The sequence below is a fragment of the Microcaecilia unicolor genome, chromosome 7, assembly GCF_901765095.1.
Source record: "Microcaecilia unicolor chromosome 7, aMicUni1.1, whole genome shotgun sequence".
Lineage (NCBI taxonomy): Eukaryota > Metazoa > Chordata > Amphibia > Gymnophiona > Siphonopidae > Microcaecilia > Microcaecilia unicolor.
The window spans coordinates 67,940,569-67,957,730 of record NC_044037.1 but is presented as its reverse complement, the minus strand read 5'-3'; the positions used below and the strand labels follow the sequence as shown (position 1 = coordinate 67,957,730).

The following is a 17,162-nucleotide window of genomic DNA, read 5'->3' as shown; positions in this document are numbered from 1 at the left end:
TGGACCATACAGTTCCTTACCTGCTGTCATTTACTATGTTACTAAGTTTCCAGTCCTTGTTAAGTCACATGTAGGGTTCCCCCACCTTTCTTTTCTTTCTTCCCTCTCCTTTCCTTTCTTACCTAGTGCTATTGTATCGCAAGCTACAGTAGCTTTGAATAATAATCAGCACCTCAGTACCAGTAATGCAAAAACTCACCAACCAACGACTAAGGTGGGAAGTTGTCAAACTGTGTTAGGTCTTTAATTAACGCTATTTGCCCGTTAATTTGACTTAAAGGGCCTTAATGCAAAACATGACAGGTTGCACCAGAAGGGCAGGAGTGACTGGGGGTTGCTTCTGCCTAGGGACCGCTGGATCACCAGTGCACACAGGTATGGGCATGAGGTGGGGTAGGGGGACTTCTGGAAGTTGAGACTGGATCAGGGAGTTTGGGGACTGAATCGGGGGGGGGGGGGGGGGGAGAACTTGGATCAGGGAGAATCAGGCTTCGGCTTGGCAGCCCAATGCTCCAGGCTGCTAGAATAGCAGCATTACTCATTAGCTTACAGAAGGCAAATACCAAGCACTGCACATAAAGGGTTAACATTGAGTAAAGGGAAACTAAACAAACAAAGCAGGAATGAGCTTACCACTGAAAGAAAAGCTGCCTAACAGAGGCAGGAGAAATAAGGCAGAGGACAGGCCCAGTTGCACTGCAGAGAAGCAATCAAGGACATGCTGGTTACAACCAGCACACACACACACACACACACACAGACCACAAACAAAAAGAGAGCAAGCAAAACTCCTCAAAATACACACTGTACCACAAACACAGACAGAGTAAGAGAACTAGAGCTCAGCTGACAGGAATTAACGCTAGAGCGTCCACTGTAGGGAGAGGTAAGTTTAAATAAAGTGTAACTTCTGACGTCTGCTGCATCAGACATCAGTTCAATCCCTGACAGGCCAATCAGAAGCGAGTCCCAGTCATTCCCCTGCCTGTCTCAGTAGAATCATAACACTAATACAAACATTTTTCTTAAATAGTTGTATTCTTGTATTAATATTAATTGTCTTGTAATGCTTCTTCTTAATTTGTTATGTAAGCCACATTGAATCTGAGCTTTCTTGGGAAAATATGGGGTAGAAATGTCATAATAAATAAATAAATGTACTGTGAATATTTTGAAAACCAGACTGGCTTGGTTTGTCCCAAGGACTGGACTGAGAACCCCTGTTCTAGAGGGAAGTGTGCTTGATTGATCCCCTCTAGTTATCTAGTTGTCTAGTTCTTTGTTGGAGCATGGATCTAAAATGCTGTACAGATCGTATTACACTCCAGTGTATTCGAAGGTCCTATTTCATGCTGGATCTGGGAAGTGCTGGGGAGGTTGTGATACTTCAAGTACCTCCGACCACATATGGTAAGACTGCTCTAAAGTTGAACTTCTTTAGGTGGAAGTGATGCAGTGGGTGAGATTCTTTCAGTGGCAATGGAGAGGGACATGCTAGTGTGGTGGACATGCCACGTGAGCTTTGTGAGCTACTGCTGTGGGAATGGTGCTGGTGGGGTGTTGGAAACAGTTGGAGTTGCCCCAATGGGAGAGTGTATTGACGAAAATACGTTTTGTATAGAGGATGGCTAATTTAACAGATAAGAAAGAAGATAAAGTGGAAAGGTTTTGGAGAATGTGGATGCAATATGAGATCTGGAGATAGAAGATGTTTCCTGAAGTGCATCATTCAAATCTATAACATTCACAGAGTGGTAGACCTGAGTGTTAGGAGGGATGGGGGATAGGGATGACATGGGATGTTAGAGGGCTCTGGGTTCTAGGACAAATGGTAGAATTGGGAAGGGCAATTTCATTTAATATGTTGAGGGTTAGATTTGAGTTGGAAGAGAAAGATGTTTGCTTACTTTCAACTACGGTAAATGCCCATAGACTGATTCTTCCTATTACTTGCACAGCTGGAATCCACCAGGAACTATGATTTTTCTTTGTTACCTCATCCTTGTGGAATAGTTTGTCATTGGTTATTCATTTCAAGTTATCCTTTAAGGGATTTAAGGCTGCAGTTAAAGCCTGGTTGTTTGAGCAAGTTTATGGACATTTTATTTGCTGATACATTTGCTGACCACACCTCTCTTTCTTTTTTGCTTTGTGTCTTATTATAGGGTTTTAAATAGGATCTTTCTTATTTTACATTTGTCTTTCTTTTCTGCTCTTTATACTTAGGCAGACCAAAGTGGTATATAGACTATCAGTAAAGATGATATAGCAAATGTGAATAAACTATAATGGTATCAGTTGGGTGTTCTTGCTTTATTGATTACTTGCAATTGATCTTGGCTTGTATTGTTTATAAGGCATTTAATAATGTTGAAAAACAAAAAGAAAAGCTTTAGGCAGTTATTTCTATCCTTTCCTATTACTACTAACTGCCCAATAGTGTAACTTCTGTCCAGAAGAAAATTCAAGGTGCATCTGAGTAATTTTTTTCATGGAAGTAATTTTAACATGCAGCTTCTGGAGGAAGCTTTAGATTAAAGTTCTCAGGGCAGCATTCAGATTAGACATCCCTAACTGTTTCATTTCTGATTCTCTTTCCTTTCTTAAGGGTCCTTTTACTAAGGCACGCTGAAAATGGCCTGCGGTAGTGTAGCCGTGTGTTTTGCGCATGCGCAGAATCATTTTTCAGCGCACCTGCAAAAAATGCCTTTTTAAAATTTTTGCTGAAAATGCATGTGTGACACAATGAAAATTGCCGCATATCCATTTTGGGTCTGAAACCTCACCGCCAGCCATTGACCTAGTGGTAAAGCCTCACGTGGTAACCTGGTGGTAATGACCTACATGCGCCAAATGCAACTTGACGTGCACCCAATACGCGCGCCCGAAAATAAAAAATATTTTTGGATGCACGCCAAAAATGAAATTACAGTAAGAGCCACATGATAGCCGGGCGGTAACTGCATTTTGACGCACGTTGAGTGCACGTAGATGCTTACGCGGCTTAGTAAAAGGGCCCCTTAATGAAGTAGAGTGGTTCTTCATCCTCAACAAATCTACTCTTAATAAATTTTCTCTTTCAGTGCACTTGAAAAGAGTAAAACACTCTTGGTCACAATGACATTGACTTGACCAGGATGATATGTCCCTCCTGTTTGTTCATTTTCTCCATAGTAACAGAATCAGTTGATTCTTTACTAAGGAAATTGTTAGGCTTGCTAGAAAAAGACAATGGGTGGAAATGAAGCATGTGGGTTTTCTGTGAGTGAGGAGCAAGAGGATGGCAGGAAAAGATAATACGGCACTTGGTTAATTATCCTAAAAATGTTGTCCATCAACAGTATCTGTTTACAAAGGTGGTAACTGGTATAGTTAGATACCTCCACAATGGTGGGAAAGCCGTTAGTTGTTCAGCTCTAATCATTTCTTCTCAAGAATGGGCAGAAGCAGTTTGCAGAGCCAAAAATAAGCATTCATCAAGGTAGCCAGGAACACAGCCAGCTCTGTGTAACAGTTATTCTTGGCACAGATCAGCATGCATTCAAAATGAACAAACAAGCAAAACCTTAAAGCTACAGTGCTTCCCGTTTTCCAAAAAACACATTATCGACATGCCTGTTTCTTAGTTAATGCTTTTATTCTCTGTATTTTATTTACCCATAAGTGGCTAAAGAGGGTGTGCCACTGTGGCCCTCACCCCACCAATATTTTCATGACACAGCATCAGCAACTAGAAAGCTTGGAATGGGTCAAAGATGGCCCTTGTGTTTTACTGTCCCTGCATTTACCTCTGGAAGAAATTTCCTTTTAGCCTTTACATCTTTTAAAAGGTGTGAGTCATTCGCTATGGCTCCCTCCCTTGATTTTAGAAATAGCTATTTGTTGCACTGGCGTACCAAGGGGGGGAGGTGGGGGCGGTCTGCCCCGGGTGCATGCCGCTGGGGGGTGCCGTGGCGCGCGCCTGCTCTGAGTTTGCTGACTTCGCGCGTTCGCTGCAGCTCCCTTTGCCCTGCCTGGAACTCCAGCGAACTCGAGAAGTCAGGAGGCACGCGCTGCGGCACCCCCCCACCCCAGTGGCGTGCACCCGGGGGGGGGGGGTCCGCACTGCATCGGGGGGGTGCTGCACCCGGGGGGGCGGGGCTCCGCCCCGGGTGTCCGCCCCCCCTAGGAACGCCACTGATTTGTTGCATTCATATTTGGAAAATACCAAGGTGGTACTCTAACAGGTCTATAGGCATGTGAAAAAAAAACAGCTTCAATATAAAACTAGACAAGCAAAAATAAATATAATTACATCCCCAAGCAAACAAAATAAAAATAAAGTGATGGCAATAATCACAAAATTAGACATTAAGAGCTAGATTCTATATATGGCGCCTGGAAATTCTGCACACAAAAAAATACGCCTAGGCAATTCTCTAAACTATGCCTACATTTTATAGAATAGGCTTAAATTTCTGCACTGTATATAAGTAGAGGAGTGTGGTAGCCGTGTTAGTCCACTCTTAAGGTTATCAATAGAAATCAAAAAAAATAAAACATGGAAAAAAAAATAAGATGATACCTTTTTTATTGGACATAACTTAATACATTTCTAGATTAACTTTCGAAGGTTACCACACTCCTCTACTTAAGATGGAAGATACCGCATACAGCCGCATGAAAAAGCAAATGAACAAACTTTGGAATGACGAAGAAGGGCAACCTTTGAAAGCTAATCAAGAAATGTATTAAGTTATGTCCAATAAAAAAGGTATCATCTTATTTTCTTTTCCATGCACTGTATATAGAATTACGCCGAGTACCTGCACACGACCAAATGTAGTCGTAGCCAGTTACACCATGTTTAAGTTTTTGTAAATCTTGATGCCTAAATTAGGTGCAGAGCAGGTGTATTCTATAAAAACACACATAGATTTTAGAAATGCCCACACCATGCCCCTGGCCATGCCCCCTTTTCAACTATGCAACTTAGAATTTACGCACACCACGTTACAGTTTAGCGAGTTGTGCATGGAAATCTTAATGCCAATTAGTGCTGATGATTTCTTGTTAATATCCGATGAACAGCACTGATTAGCTAGTTAAATAATTAAGGGCCCTGTTTACTAAGGTGCGCTAGTATTTTTAGTGCGCGCTCAATGCTAGACATGCCCATATATTCCTATGGGTGTCTCTAGCATTAGCGTGCACTAATTTTCAGCATGCACTAAAAATGCTAGCGCAGCTTAGTAAACAGTATCCTATGTTATGTGCATTGTTATAAAATACACTTCAATTTCCGCACAGAACTTTAAGGCGTGATAATAGAATCCGGGGGGGGGGGGGGGGTCCAAAGGCTCAGTAAATGGCGCTCAAAAGTTGGTTGGTGCATAAAAAAATCGACACTGAACGGTATTCTGTGAAGAGTGCCCCGGGATGGGCGCCCTTCATAGAATAGCGCATAGTGTCAGAATCTGCACCCAACTTTGGGTGTGAGCATTTACACCAACTGAAAACAGATGTACATCCAGATGTGCAAGTTGAGCACGGATCCCCCAAATTCTATAGTGCTGCAGGCATTTTAAGGGAACCCTGCCCATGTGCTATTCTGCAACTGGGCGTGTAAGTAGTTCTGCACGCATCTGTCATTTTGGGGCCATTTTGGCACCTCGCTTCTGTTCTGATGCTTTTCCGCACTGAAAAATTGGCATGGAAATAGCACATAACACTAGGCACCATATATAGAATTTCCTAATAAAAGCCTGAAAAAACATTTGTTATCTCCTGAAGGGTGCGGGTAAGAGAAATTAAAAAAAATTAAATATGGGTTTTAGAAGAAAGATGATATATAGTCCTGACAGAAACTTTGAATTTTTATTATTCTGTAATTAGACTGCACATATTTTAGTGGAGGGTGTGAAAGAGAAATAATCAGTTAACTCTGAGTTCCCAAAATGATAAGAGCCAGGGATACAAAATGTTTAAAAAAAAAAAAAAACCTTTTGTGCAATGCTTATCAACCAGTGTGCTGCTGTGCTAGTGTTAGTCCTATATTAATGCTCTCCCCCCTCCCCCCATCTCCTGCCAGCAGGAAAGAGCGGCATTTCATGGCACAGATGCCATGTCCTCCACTGACTATGTGCAAGGCCCCATAGTGCAGCAGGAAGGATTCACCTGGAACTGAAAATTTAAATAAGCAGGCACAGAGAGAATTCGAAGCACAAGGCACAAACAAAAAAAAAAGCATTAAGAGCCTCTAATATCAGGACAAATCCTTTAATTCAACAGCAAAGATCCAAGTAGTGGTCCATTCTACAGGAGATTGATGTACTACTTGGATTTTTGCTGTTGAATTAAAGGATTTGTCCTGATATTGGAGGCTCTTACTGCTGATGTAGTTAGTCCATTCCTGAGGCTGAAATTTTGCAGGATTATACAGTTGATATCCCTCTGGTAGAAATTTATTTATTTATTTGTTACATTTGTATCCCACATTTTCCCACCTATTTGCAGGCTGAATGTGGCTTATATAGTACCATAGGCATTCGCCAAGCCAGTAAAGAACAAATACAAAGTGGTATTAAGAATAGGGTTCATGCGTTACAGACACATTTGGGAATCGTAGAGAGCAAGAGTTGCGTTATCTCCATTACTACACAAAAAGTAGCACATATGAGTTGATCTTGTTGGGCAGGCTAGATGGACCGTGCAGGTCTTTTTCTGCCGTCATCTACTATGTTATGTTACTATCCAGCTTATAATCGAAAGAGAAAAACGCCTATATTGCGACCCAAGTCGGGAGATGGGCGTCTTTCTCCCGTGGGTGCCCAAATCGGTATAATCGAAAGCCAATTTTGGGCGTTTCCAACTGCAATCTGTCGCGGAAACGGGTAAAGTTGATGGGGGCGTGTTGGAGGCGTGGTGAAGGCGGAACTGGGCTGTGGTTATCGGCAGAGGAGAGATGGGCATCTTTCGCTGATAATCGGGAAAAAAAGGCGTTTTTACCACGATTTTGGGTCACTTTTTTTGGACCCTTTTTTTTTCACGAACAGGCCCCAAAAAAGTGCCCCAACTGACAAGATGACCACTGGAGGGAATCGGGGATCACCTCCCCGGACTCCCCCAGTGGTCACTAACCCCCTCCCTCCAAAAAAAAACCCATTTGAAAAACCTTTTTTCCAGCCTCTATGTCAGCCTCAAATGCCGTACCCACCTCTATGATTGCAGAATGTGTTCTATCCTGTGACAGCCTTTCCATGGTTCTGATGTGGCTCTCGGGTGAGTGTGACACCTTTTCTGTTATGCGCACTGCAGAGTCACATCAGCAATGCATTGTGGTGGGTGTAGGGTATTGGGCTCCGTGATTCCACTAGCTTGAGGCAAATGCTCACGATGTTGGTAGTTGGTAGGCTCTACTCCCATGGTGCTTTTCCCCCTGCTTACTGGGTCAGAGTGTGCCCTGTTTTGTTTCCGGTAGTCCATGAGGTAGTGGCCATTTTTGTAAGCCAGTTTTAGATCCTGTTCACATGTTAGCCATGTTACAGAACTTAGTTCTTCCCTTGAATGTGGCTGAAAGAGGGCATTGTACACCATTCTGCCAGCTCTGACCTACTGCTCATCTCAGTACCAGGGAGACCCGTTGCCAGTGGGGCACAACCTCTGATCTGCAGTTAACCGTGAGTAAGCGTGCTTATTCCAATAAAGGACATTTTCGGAGAGATTAGTCTTCAGGTGTCAACTGGTGTGCCAATGTTATATAGCAGCAACCAGTCCTAGAGGCCTGCGTGTATGCAGGTCCCTGGAGCACTTTTAGTGGGTACCACAGTGCACTTCAGCCATGCGGACCCAGTCCCATCCCCCCCCTACCTGTAACACTTGTGCTGGTAAATGGGAGGCCTGCAAAACCCACTGTACCCACATGTAGGTGCCCCCTTCACCCCTAAGAGCTATGGTAGTGTTGTACATTTGTGGGTAGTGGGTTTTGGGGGAGGGGGTTGGGTGCTCAGCACCCGTGGTAAGGGAGCTATGCATGTGGGAGCGTTGTCTGAAGTCCACCGCACTGACCTCTAGGGTGCCCAGTTGGTGTTCTGGCATGTCAGGGGGGCAAGTGTACTACAAATCGTGGCCCCTCCCACGACCACGTGAAGAGGCGGGACAGACCGTATTTTCGAAAAAATGGACGTTTTTGAGCTGGGCGTTTTTAGTTTCCATTATCGCTAAAAAAAAACAAACGCCCAGCTGAAAAATGTCCATTTTTTCAAAAATACGGTCTGTCCCGCCTCTTCACGTACCCGTTTTTGGACATAGATGCCCATGGAGATAGGCGTTCGCATTCGATTATGCCCCTCCACGTTTTCTTTGTTCTTACTGAAAATTTTAATGTCAGAGTGAAGGCAACAGAGGAGGTGGCAGATGCAAGTAAAAAGAGCTGTTCTCTCACTGAGAACTGAAAGGAAAGGGGAATGAAGAGAAAAGAGAAAAACGTAGAAGGGACATAAGAGGCTCATGCCAGCATAGCTTGCTTCCAGGCACCCTATGACCCAGAACATGCTGCCTTTCCCCTTCTGCCACTACTGGAAAGCCAGCTACCATCAAACAGGCCATTGTCAGTCACCATCAGCCCATCAAAAGTATATAAAAAGAGGATTCTGGGATGGGGGATTAAGAGAGGGATGGGAGTAGATGGAGAGCATAGAGGAGTGAGAAGGATTGAAAGAGAAGGACATGAAAGAGGATCATGTGAGGTGGAATGTGTGAGGAAGTAAGAGAGATGCATGTGAGTGGGGCAAAGATTGTGAAAAATTAGGCTTAGTGTGCCTGGAGGATTGAACATACTAGAAAGTGATCCACAAAATAAAATATAAAAGGATGAAAAGCATCACTTTAGTACATTGGACACTTAAGGGGCTGGGGAGCCACAAGTTAGGCACCAAGATGCTAATTCTATAATGGCATTTTGGCACCCAGATTCCATTATAGAACACTAGTGTACATTTAGACATGCCCACTTATGCCATGTCATTAGCAGGTATAAATGTGTGCAGTTAAATGTGGTACTTTTAGCATGCAACTTACAGTGTCCTGTGTTACGGGAGTAAATGGTTCTCCCACCCATGCCTTTCCCCTTGGAATGCCCCCCCTTTTTTTCATTTAGTAAGCAAGTGGAGCGCTAAAATTGTACAATCCCACTCACCCCCAGATTCTATATATCGCACCTAGATTTCTGCGCAGAAATCTAAGCATATTTCATAACAATGTGCATAACCTAATTGGTTAACAAGCCAGTCAACACTGTTAATTTGATGGTAACAAGTGATGATCAGCACTGATTGGCACTAATTATAACTTACATGCTAAGCACATTCTATAACATGGCGCGTAAATTCTAATGTGCATTGTCAAACAGGGCGCATGGCCATGGTCGTGGAATAGGCGTTTTGAAAAGTTACAATATAGCTGCTTTGTGCCTAACTCAGGGGGTCTTTTACTAAAGCTTAACTCGCGTTATCTGCAGCAGGGCCCATAGGAATAAAATGGGCCCTGCTGCAGATAACTCAAGCTAAGCTTTAGTAAAAGACCCCCTTACATGCCGATATTTACACCAGGTTTTACTTGGCGTAATTCCTCATGAATATATATAGTCACGTGGATTGGCATGAGCATACTCTATAAACCGTGCAGAAATTTTAGAGAATATGCTTAGGCGCAAATGTATTTCATGTGGATTTTCCAGGGACCATATATAAAATCTAGCCCTTAGTGCTGAACTAGCACTTAGCCGCATAACTGTTAATATTCTCTGATTGTAGCATGGAAATGGCACTTACATTTATGTACTAAAATTATAGATCTAGGGGGTTAAGGGCCTGGAATGCTTAACCACATCTAGTTTCCAGAATATTCACAGGAAGCATTTGAGTCATATTTGCATTCATATGGTCTAAAATCCAAGCTAATCAGAATATTTTGGTTATTATGAAAACCACACCTGCTCTGAAGACTTGGGAATAAGATTTGGATCCCTGAGTTAGATTATTCAGCCAGTGGGTGAAGGTTTTGGCAAGAATTTGACACAGTTGCTTTACTGGCCTTCCCTGTAATTTTAGGGCTGGGATTTCAAGTCTTTAGCAAGATATGAACAAAAGACAGGTGTATGTTTCCTCAGCAGAGAGCAAAGCTGTTCTTTCAAATCTTAACTAGTACATATTAGAAAAGCAGGAACCCTTCCAAAACTGTACATTTAATTTCTCAGGTCTCAGAAATAAAGGTTTGTTTTTAAGCAAAATACTATACAAGGCTGCTCTATTTCAGTAATAACAAAGGGGGACAGAGGACATAGACATTTTAAGCCTACCATTCAACTAACATGTACTTAGAGAACCACCTAAAAACAGTCATGCATTTAACACATTAGCCATATTTTAGCACTTCTGGTGTTTTGAAAACATGACTTGGCAGCTGTCACTTTAGCTACAGCAGTAAAAGGAAACAGCTGGAATCTGGATGAGAAAGGAAAGAGGTGCTGAAATACAGTAATGATTGCAAGAAGGAGAGTGAAATATGGAAGGGAGCTGAAGGACCCGCATCTTGTCAGAGGAAAAAACTAGCAGCCTAGGAGATAAAGGTGTGGAGGACCTATGAGTTGTGGTAGAGGGTGGATAAGCATTGCAATGGAAGAGTGACAGCTATCAGTGTTGGAGGTGGGGAAGATTGGTAGCCTCAGAGATAAGGGTATGAAGAAAATGTAGCCTGTGAGGGGCTGCAGGCCTACCACTAGGGGTTACTATTTTTGTAGTTAACAGGGCTATCAGGTACATGGAAAGCCCCAAGTTCAATCTCCAAGACATGCCTTCATCTCACTGGGACAGCTGGGGCAGAAGATACTCAGGAGTCATAGAGGAGGGAGTCTTGTTATTGCCTGCAGATCACATCCAGTGGATGAATTCAGGGCCATGATTGCAATATTCTAGAAGGAGCCCTGGTGCATGGCCCCTGGTGCTGGATCATCACTGCAATAAGCAGACCAAATATGTTGGGAAGAGATATAAAATAAGTCCCTAGTTAGCTGCAAATGAAGGTTTTTGATGCCAAGACACAGCTTCAGTGTTGATTGTACTGGACCTACAAAGCAGCAAGAGGAAGCTACCAGTTAAGGGGGGAAGTTATCAATGTGGGCTACCATTAAGACATATTATTTTACTGTTAACCCTAGTTATTAGTAACTAAAATTCTACATAAAATGGGACCTGTGCTAAAATAACACAAGTAGGTGGTAAAATAATGCATCTTTTAATGGTAGCCCACCTTGATAACTACACCCAAAGTTTTTTTTTGTTAAGTCTGTATTATAAATAATGAAGTTTGAAGCATGAGACATACTCATGAAAAGTGATGTTCCTGAGATTAATGGTTTGTATCTGGAGTACTAGATCTCATGTATCAAATGCATCAAATACAACCAATACATAAGACTGTGCTAATGATGACCTAATATGGCTCTGGTTTTGCTAAGGGAGTAGGACCGGCACAAGGGTATCTTCTCCCCTAGGCAAACCTTCAGCCATGCACTGCCTCCTTCCACCGAATAACTTGCAGTTAAAGACCTCCCCTCCCCCATGGTATCCAGGGTCTCCCTTTCCCTACTTCCCTCCCCCTTGGTCACCAGCATCTCTCTCTTCTACCTCCCCCCCACCCCCCCATAGTATCCTGCATCTCTCTCTTTCTCTACTTCTCTCCCATTGTGTATCCAGCATCATTCTCTTCCACCATTACCTCCCTCCCATCAAAATCTCCAGCATCTCTCTTCCAACTCCTCCCCCCCCCCCGTCCAGCATCTGTCTCTTCTACCCTCCCCACCCCTCATCCCCGGACTCTAGCATATCTCTCTTCCACTCATTTTCTCCAGGGCAGCATCGTGGCAGTTGGCTGCTATAGCTAGATTGTGGCCAGCGTGGGCCCTTGAGCATCCATGCATGTTCAAGCCCTGTCAGCTCCTGCCTTGTCTGAACTTCCTGCTGACTGTTGCATCACCACCCTAAATACAAGGTCTGAACACCTCTGGGTGAAGGGAAGGAAGGAGAGGAGACCAACTGCCAATGCGATGTTTCCATCTATATTGTGCCACCTCAGGGAGCTGCCTACTCTGCCTAGTGGACTCACCAGCAGTGTAAAGGAGAGCTCACATATTGGGCATTTTGGTTTCTTATATCTTCTCCCACCATAGCAAGTGCTATGAAAACTACTTCTTCCACATTTGAGGACTTCTAAATTACATAGAAAATGGGTCCTGAAATGAAGATGTCAATAACATAGAATTTGCGTATGTAATATGCAAATGTAACATGCAAATTCTATGTTGTTGGCATCTTCATTTGAGGACCCATTTGATTATTTGTAATGTCAGGACCCATGTAATTATTTGTTTCCTAGTTAATAGCCATCAGCAAACTGTTAGCATTATCAACAGAATGAATGTATTTTCTTAGTTTCTTATTACTTTTGCTTGCACTGAAATATTGTTTTGGGGTTTTTTTTTATTGAAGGTACCCCCACCTGAGTCCCCAAAACAAAGAGTCCTTTGATGTGGGGAGTGACATATTTGCGAGGTTTTCTGCATACATCAAGAATACCCGAAAAGAGGCAAATATAAGTAAGAAATCTGGCTAAAAATTAGCCAGCTGTACATGATTATTTTTTACAGGAACTTTTATGTACTTTTCAAAACACCAATGAACCTTTTCATCAAAGTGATGTACAGATTACCATTGCAAGCATGAATATTTACGAGCACAATTTATCTATAATATTCATGAGCACCTTCAGTCCTTCAGAGCTACTGAGCATGATAGTAGCAGTAGATTTTTCCCTATGTCAAGTTTAGCATCTGCTTGGCACAACCTATTCTTTGGCACAAATTAAGTTTAGGATCACTAGTATAGAAATGAGCCAATACTGGTGTTTGATTTGCCAGAATGACTATTTTATTTTATTTATTATTTATTAGGATTTATTTACCACCTTTTTGAAGGAATTCACTCAAGGCGGTGTACAGGAAAAATATTCAACTAACAATACAAAGTATGGTATGGTATACCACTATGACTTTCAGCTACTAAGACCCTCAGCTAGTAAGCTAATTCAGGACAAATTTGGGTGCTAAAAAAAATGAGCACTGAGTGTTATTCTATAAACAGTGCTCTGAATCGGTCGCTGTTTATAGAATAGTGGATCTGTGCCCAGTTTTGGGTGCAAGGATTTACACCAACTAAAACCTGGTTTAAATCCTCATGCCTAAATTAAGCGTGGATCTCCTGTACTCTATAATACTGCACACATCTTGAGTGAATGCCCCTGACCCACCCATGGCCACCCCTCCTTTTCAGTTGCATACTAAAAAATTTGCACACGCATCTTAATACAATACCGCCTAACAAGATGTGCACGTAAACTCAAATTATTGCCAGTTAGCACCAATAATTGATTGCTAGTGCCCAATTATTGTCGCTAATTGACTTGTTACTTGATTAAATTGCATGCCCAAATTTGTGCACACAATTGTGAGCACCGTTTCTAGAATTTGGGGATAATGTGTTTGTACACGTTGAGGGCACCTGCCCGTTTAACCTAGGTGCCCTCAATGTGTACAAACACATTATCCCCAAATTCTAGAAACGGTGCTCACAATTGTGTTAACTTTAAACCAGCTAAAGATACACCAGCTAGGGATCGAATATTCAGAGAAAGACGGCTATAGCCAGTTGTGTCCTAGGCACTAACCGGGAATATTCAATAGAGGATAGTGAATATTACTGGACAGCCAGTTAAGTGCCGTTTAACCAGCCAGATGTCATTCCTGGCCAGTTAAATGGTTTTGAATATAGAGGGGCAATTCTATAAGAATATCCATTATAGAATTGATACTAGCATAAGTCAGCATTGACGCATCTAAAGTTAGTTACACCAGGTCAATGGCAGGATCTGCATGTTACAAGTAGTATTCTATAAGTTACTGTACATGTGTATCTTGAAACATGTCCATGCCCCTCCCATGCTCCTCTCACCTATACTCCTCCTTGCAGTTAACATGCTAATGCACTGACATGCTATTTTATGGAATTACTTGACTTACACACACATGGCACATGTAGTTACATGTGCGCAGTTATAGATTTGTCCTTTTCTTTTTTTAGTCTTAGTATTTTTATTGATTTAAGAGCAGAATAACATATTATAAAGCATTATAACATCATACAAATGCCAAAAAGCGTGAGGGAGGGCAAAGAGAGAAAAAGAAGAAATAAAACCCAGGAGGGAAAGGACTTCTCAACATACATATCTAAAGTACGTTAGTAACAAAGACCACTACTCCTTATAAGAGATATAGCGACGTGCCCTTTTCAAGTTCATATTTTGTCTGCTCATTTCTCTCAAATATTTGTCATTAAACCAAGTTCTTTCTTTTGGACTGGAGTCTGTAAATGGCACCCATTTTGTGCATTGAGAAAAATGAGCACTATTGTATAAACAGTGCTCTGAGTTTGGCGCCGGTTATAGAACATCACTTAGCACCGGGACCTGCGCTCAGTTTTGGGTGTGAGGATTTGCATCAGTTGAAACCTGGTGTAAATGCTTGTGCTGTGGATCTACCATGTTCTATAAAACTGTGCAAATTCTAAGAATGCCCTTGACCCGCCCATGCCCCTCACATGGCCATGCCTCCTTTTGGATCCACATATAAGAATTTACATGTACATCTTTATAGAATACCAACTAGGAAGATGCAAGCGTAAATTCAAATTATTGACAATTAGCACCAATAAATGATAATGCCCAATTATTGCCAATTAACTGCCATTTGTCAATTAAGTTCCACATGCAGTTATGGAATATGCCTGATGTGTGCCAAATTTCAGGGCACAAATTTGGGTGCCATATATAAAATCTGGCAGACCATGAGGGGCATAATCGAACAGGGCGCCCAAGTTTTCCTGGGGCCGTCCTCGCACGACGGCTCCGTGAAGGGGTGGGGAAACCTGTATTATTGAAACAAGATGGGCATCCATCTTTTGTTTCGATAATATAGCCGGGGACGCCCAGATCTCAACATTTAGGTCGACCTTAGAGATAGTCGTCCTTAGAGATGGTCGTCTCCGGTTTTTGGCGATAATGGAAACCAAGGACACCCATCTCAGAAACGACCAAATCCAAGCCACTTGGTAGTAGGAGGAGCCAGCATTTGTAGTGCACTGGTCCCCCTCACATGCCAGGACACCAACCGGGCACCCTAGGGGGCACTGCAGTGGACTTCACAAATTGCTCCCAGGTGTATAGCTCCCTTACCTTGTGTGCTGAGCCCCACATACCCCCCCCAAAAACAAAACCTCACTCCTCACAACTGTACACCACTACCATAGCCCTAAGAGGAGAAGGGGGCACCTATATGTGGGTACAGTGGGTTTCTGGTGGGTTTTGAAGGGCTCACATTTACCACCACAAGTGTAACAGGTAGGGGGGGGTGGGCCTAGGTCCGTCTGCCTGAAGTGCACTGCACCCACTAAAACTGCTCCAGGGACCTGCATACCGCTGTCATGGAGCTAGGTATGACATTTCAGGCTGGCATAGAGGCTGGCAAAAAATATTTAAAAGTTTTTTTAGGGTCAGTTTGGACACTTTTTTGAGGCTTGGTCGTAAGAAAAAATGGACCAATAAAGTTGGCCAAGTGCTCGTCATGGACGCCCTTCTTTTTTCCATTATCGGCCGAGGACACCCATGTGTTAAGCACGCCCCGTCCGGCCTTCGCTACGCTGCTGACACGCCCCCATGAACTTTGGTCGTCCCCGCGATGGAAAGCAGTTGAGGGCGCCCAAAATCGGCTTTCGATTATGCAGATTTGGCCAACCTTGAGAGAAGGACGCCCATCTCCCGATTTGTGTCGAAAGATGGGCGTCCTTCTCTTTTGAAAATAAGCCTGCATGTATACTTACGTTTTGTGGGATCTATTGAGTTCTCCATGTACATGGATTCTCTTTAGACTTTGCATGTATACTTAAACATTATTTACAAACTTTTCTTGTCACCTTTCTCATAAATGAAACTGAAGGAATGCTGACTTGAGTAGGATATTATCAAAGCTATCTGAATATGGGTGATTATGCATGATGAAAAAAACGCAAACCAGCATCTCTCTCCATTGATTTAGATTTTGAAAAGGCTTTGCTAAAGGAGTTTATGCGTCTAGACAATTACCTGAATACTCCACTTCCTGATGAAATTGATCAGAACAGCACAGAGGAACTCCTGGTTTCCAACAGAAAATATCTAGATGGAAATCGGCTCACCTTAGCAGACTGCAACCTGCTACCCAAGCTACATATAATTAAGGTAAGTCTATACCTCACATCAGGTATACCAGAGTGCAGGAGAAACTCAAAGGACAGTATGACTTATACGTAAGAATGGAGGAGTGGCCTAGTGGTTAGAGCACTGGTCTTGACACCCAGAGGTGCCCAGTTTAACTCCCACCGCTGCTTCTTGTGATCTTGGCCAAGTCACTTAACCCTCTATTGCCTCCAAGGACAGAGAAATACCCAGTATACCTGAATGTGCTCACCTTGAGCTACTACTGAAAAAGGTGTGAGCAAAATCTAAATAAAGAAAAGATAAAGGGTCTCTAAGTGCACTTCTTAACATGCATTAATGTCTACCAACTGGTTAGCATAGGATAGAGCAAGGAGTAGACAGGGTATGGGAAGAAACTGTGTGTGGACAGCGTATTGTAGTTAGCACATGGTAATTAGGGGCTGTCATGTGCAGTTAATGCAGGTGCATCTAATGGCACCAGTTGTATTACAGTATTTAAGTATGCCTAAGTTATTATAGGATACTAGAGCATCCCTGCTTTAGTACATCAAGAGCTAGATTCTATATATGGCCAGTGACGATCCTAGGTCGGCTGCCACCCAGGGCGGATCGCCGATGCCCCCCTCCAGGTGCAGCACAACACCCACCCACCCACCCCCAGTGCATCAACCCCCCCCCCCCCCCCCCCGGTGCATTCTTGGCTGCCGGGAGCAGCTACGCGGCTCTCGGCTCCGCTGGCTCCCTGCTCCCTGTGCCCCGGAACAGGAAATAACTTGTTCCGGGGCAGAGGGAGCAGGGAAACAGCGCAGCCGACAGACGTG

General features: G+C 43.1%; 1 protein-coding gene across 1 annotated transcript in view; it reads left to right on the top strand.

Moving 5' to 3' along the window:
* The window catches only part of CLIC2 (chloride intracellular channel 2), a 43,432-nt gene that overhangs the window by 13,665 nt on the left and 12,605 nt on the right, over positions 1-17,162 (top strand). The window contains exons 4-5 of the mRNA XM_030209110.1: positions 12,525-12,631; positions 16,181-16,362. Coding sequence (XP_030064970.1) covers positions 12,525-12,631; positions 16,181-16,362 — 289 coding nt within the window. The remainder of the gene's footprint in view (positions 1-12,524; positions 12,632-16,180; positions 16,363-17,162) is intronic.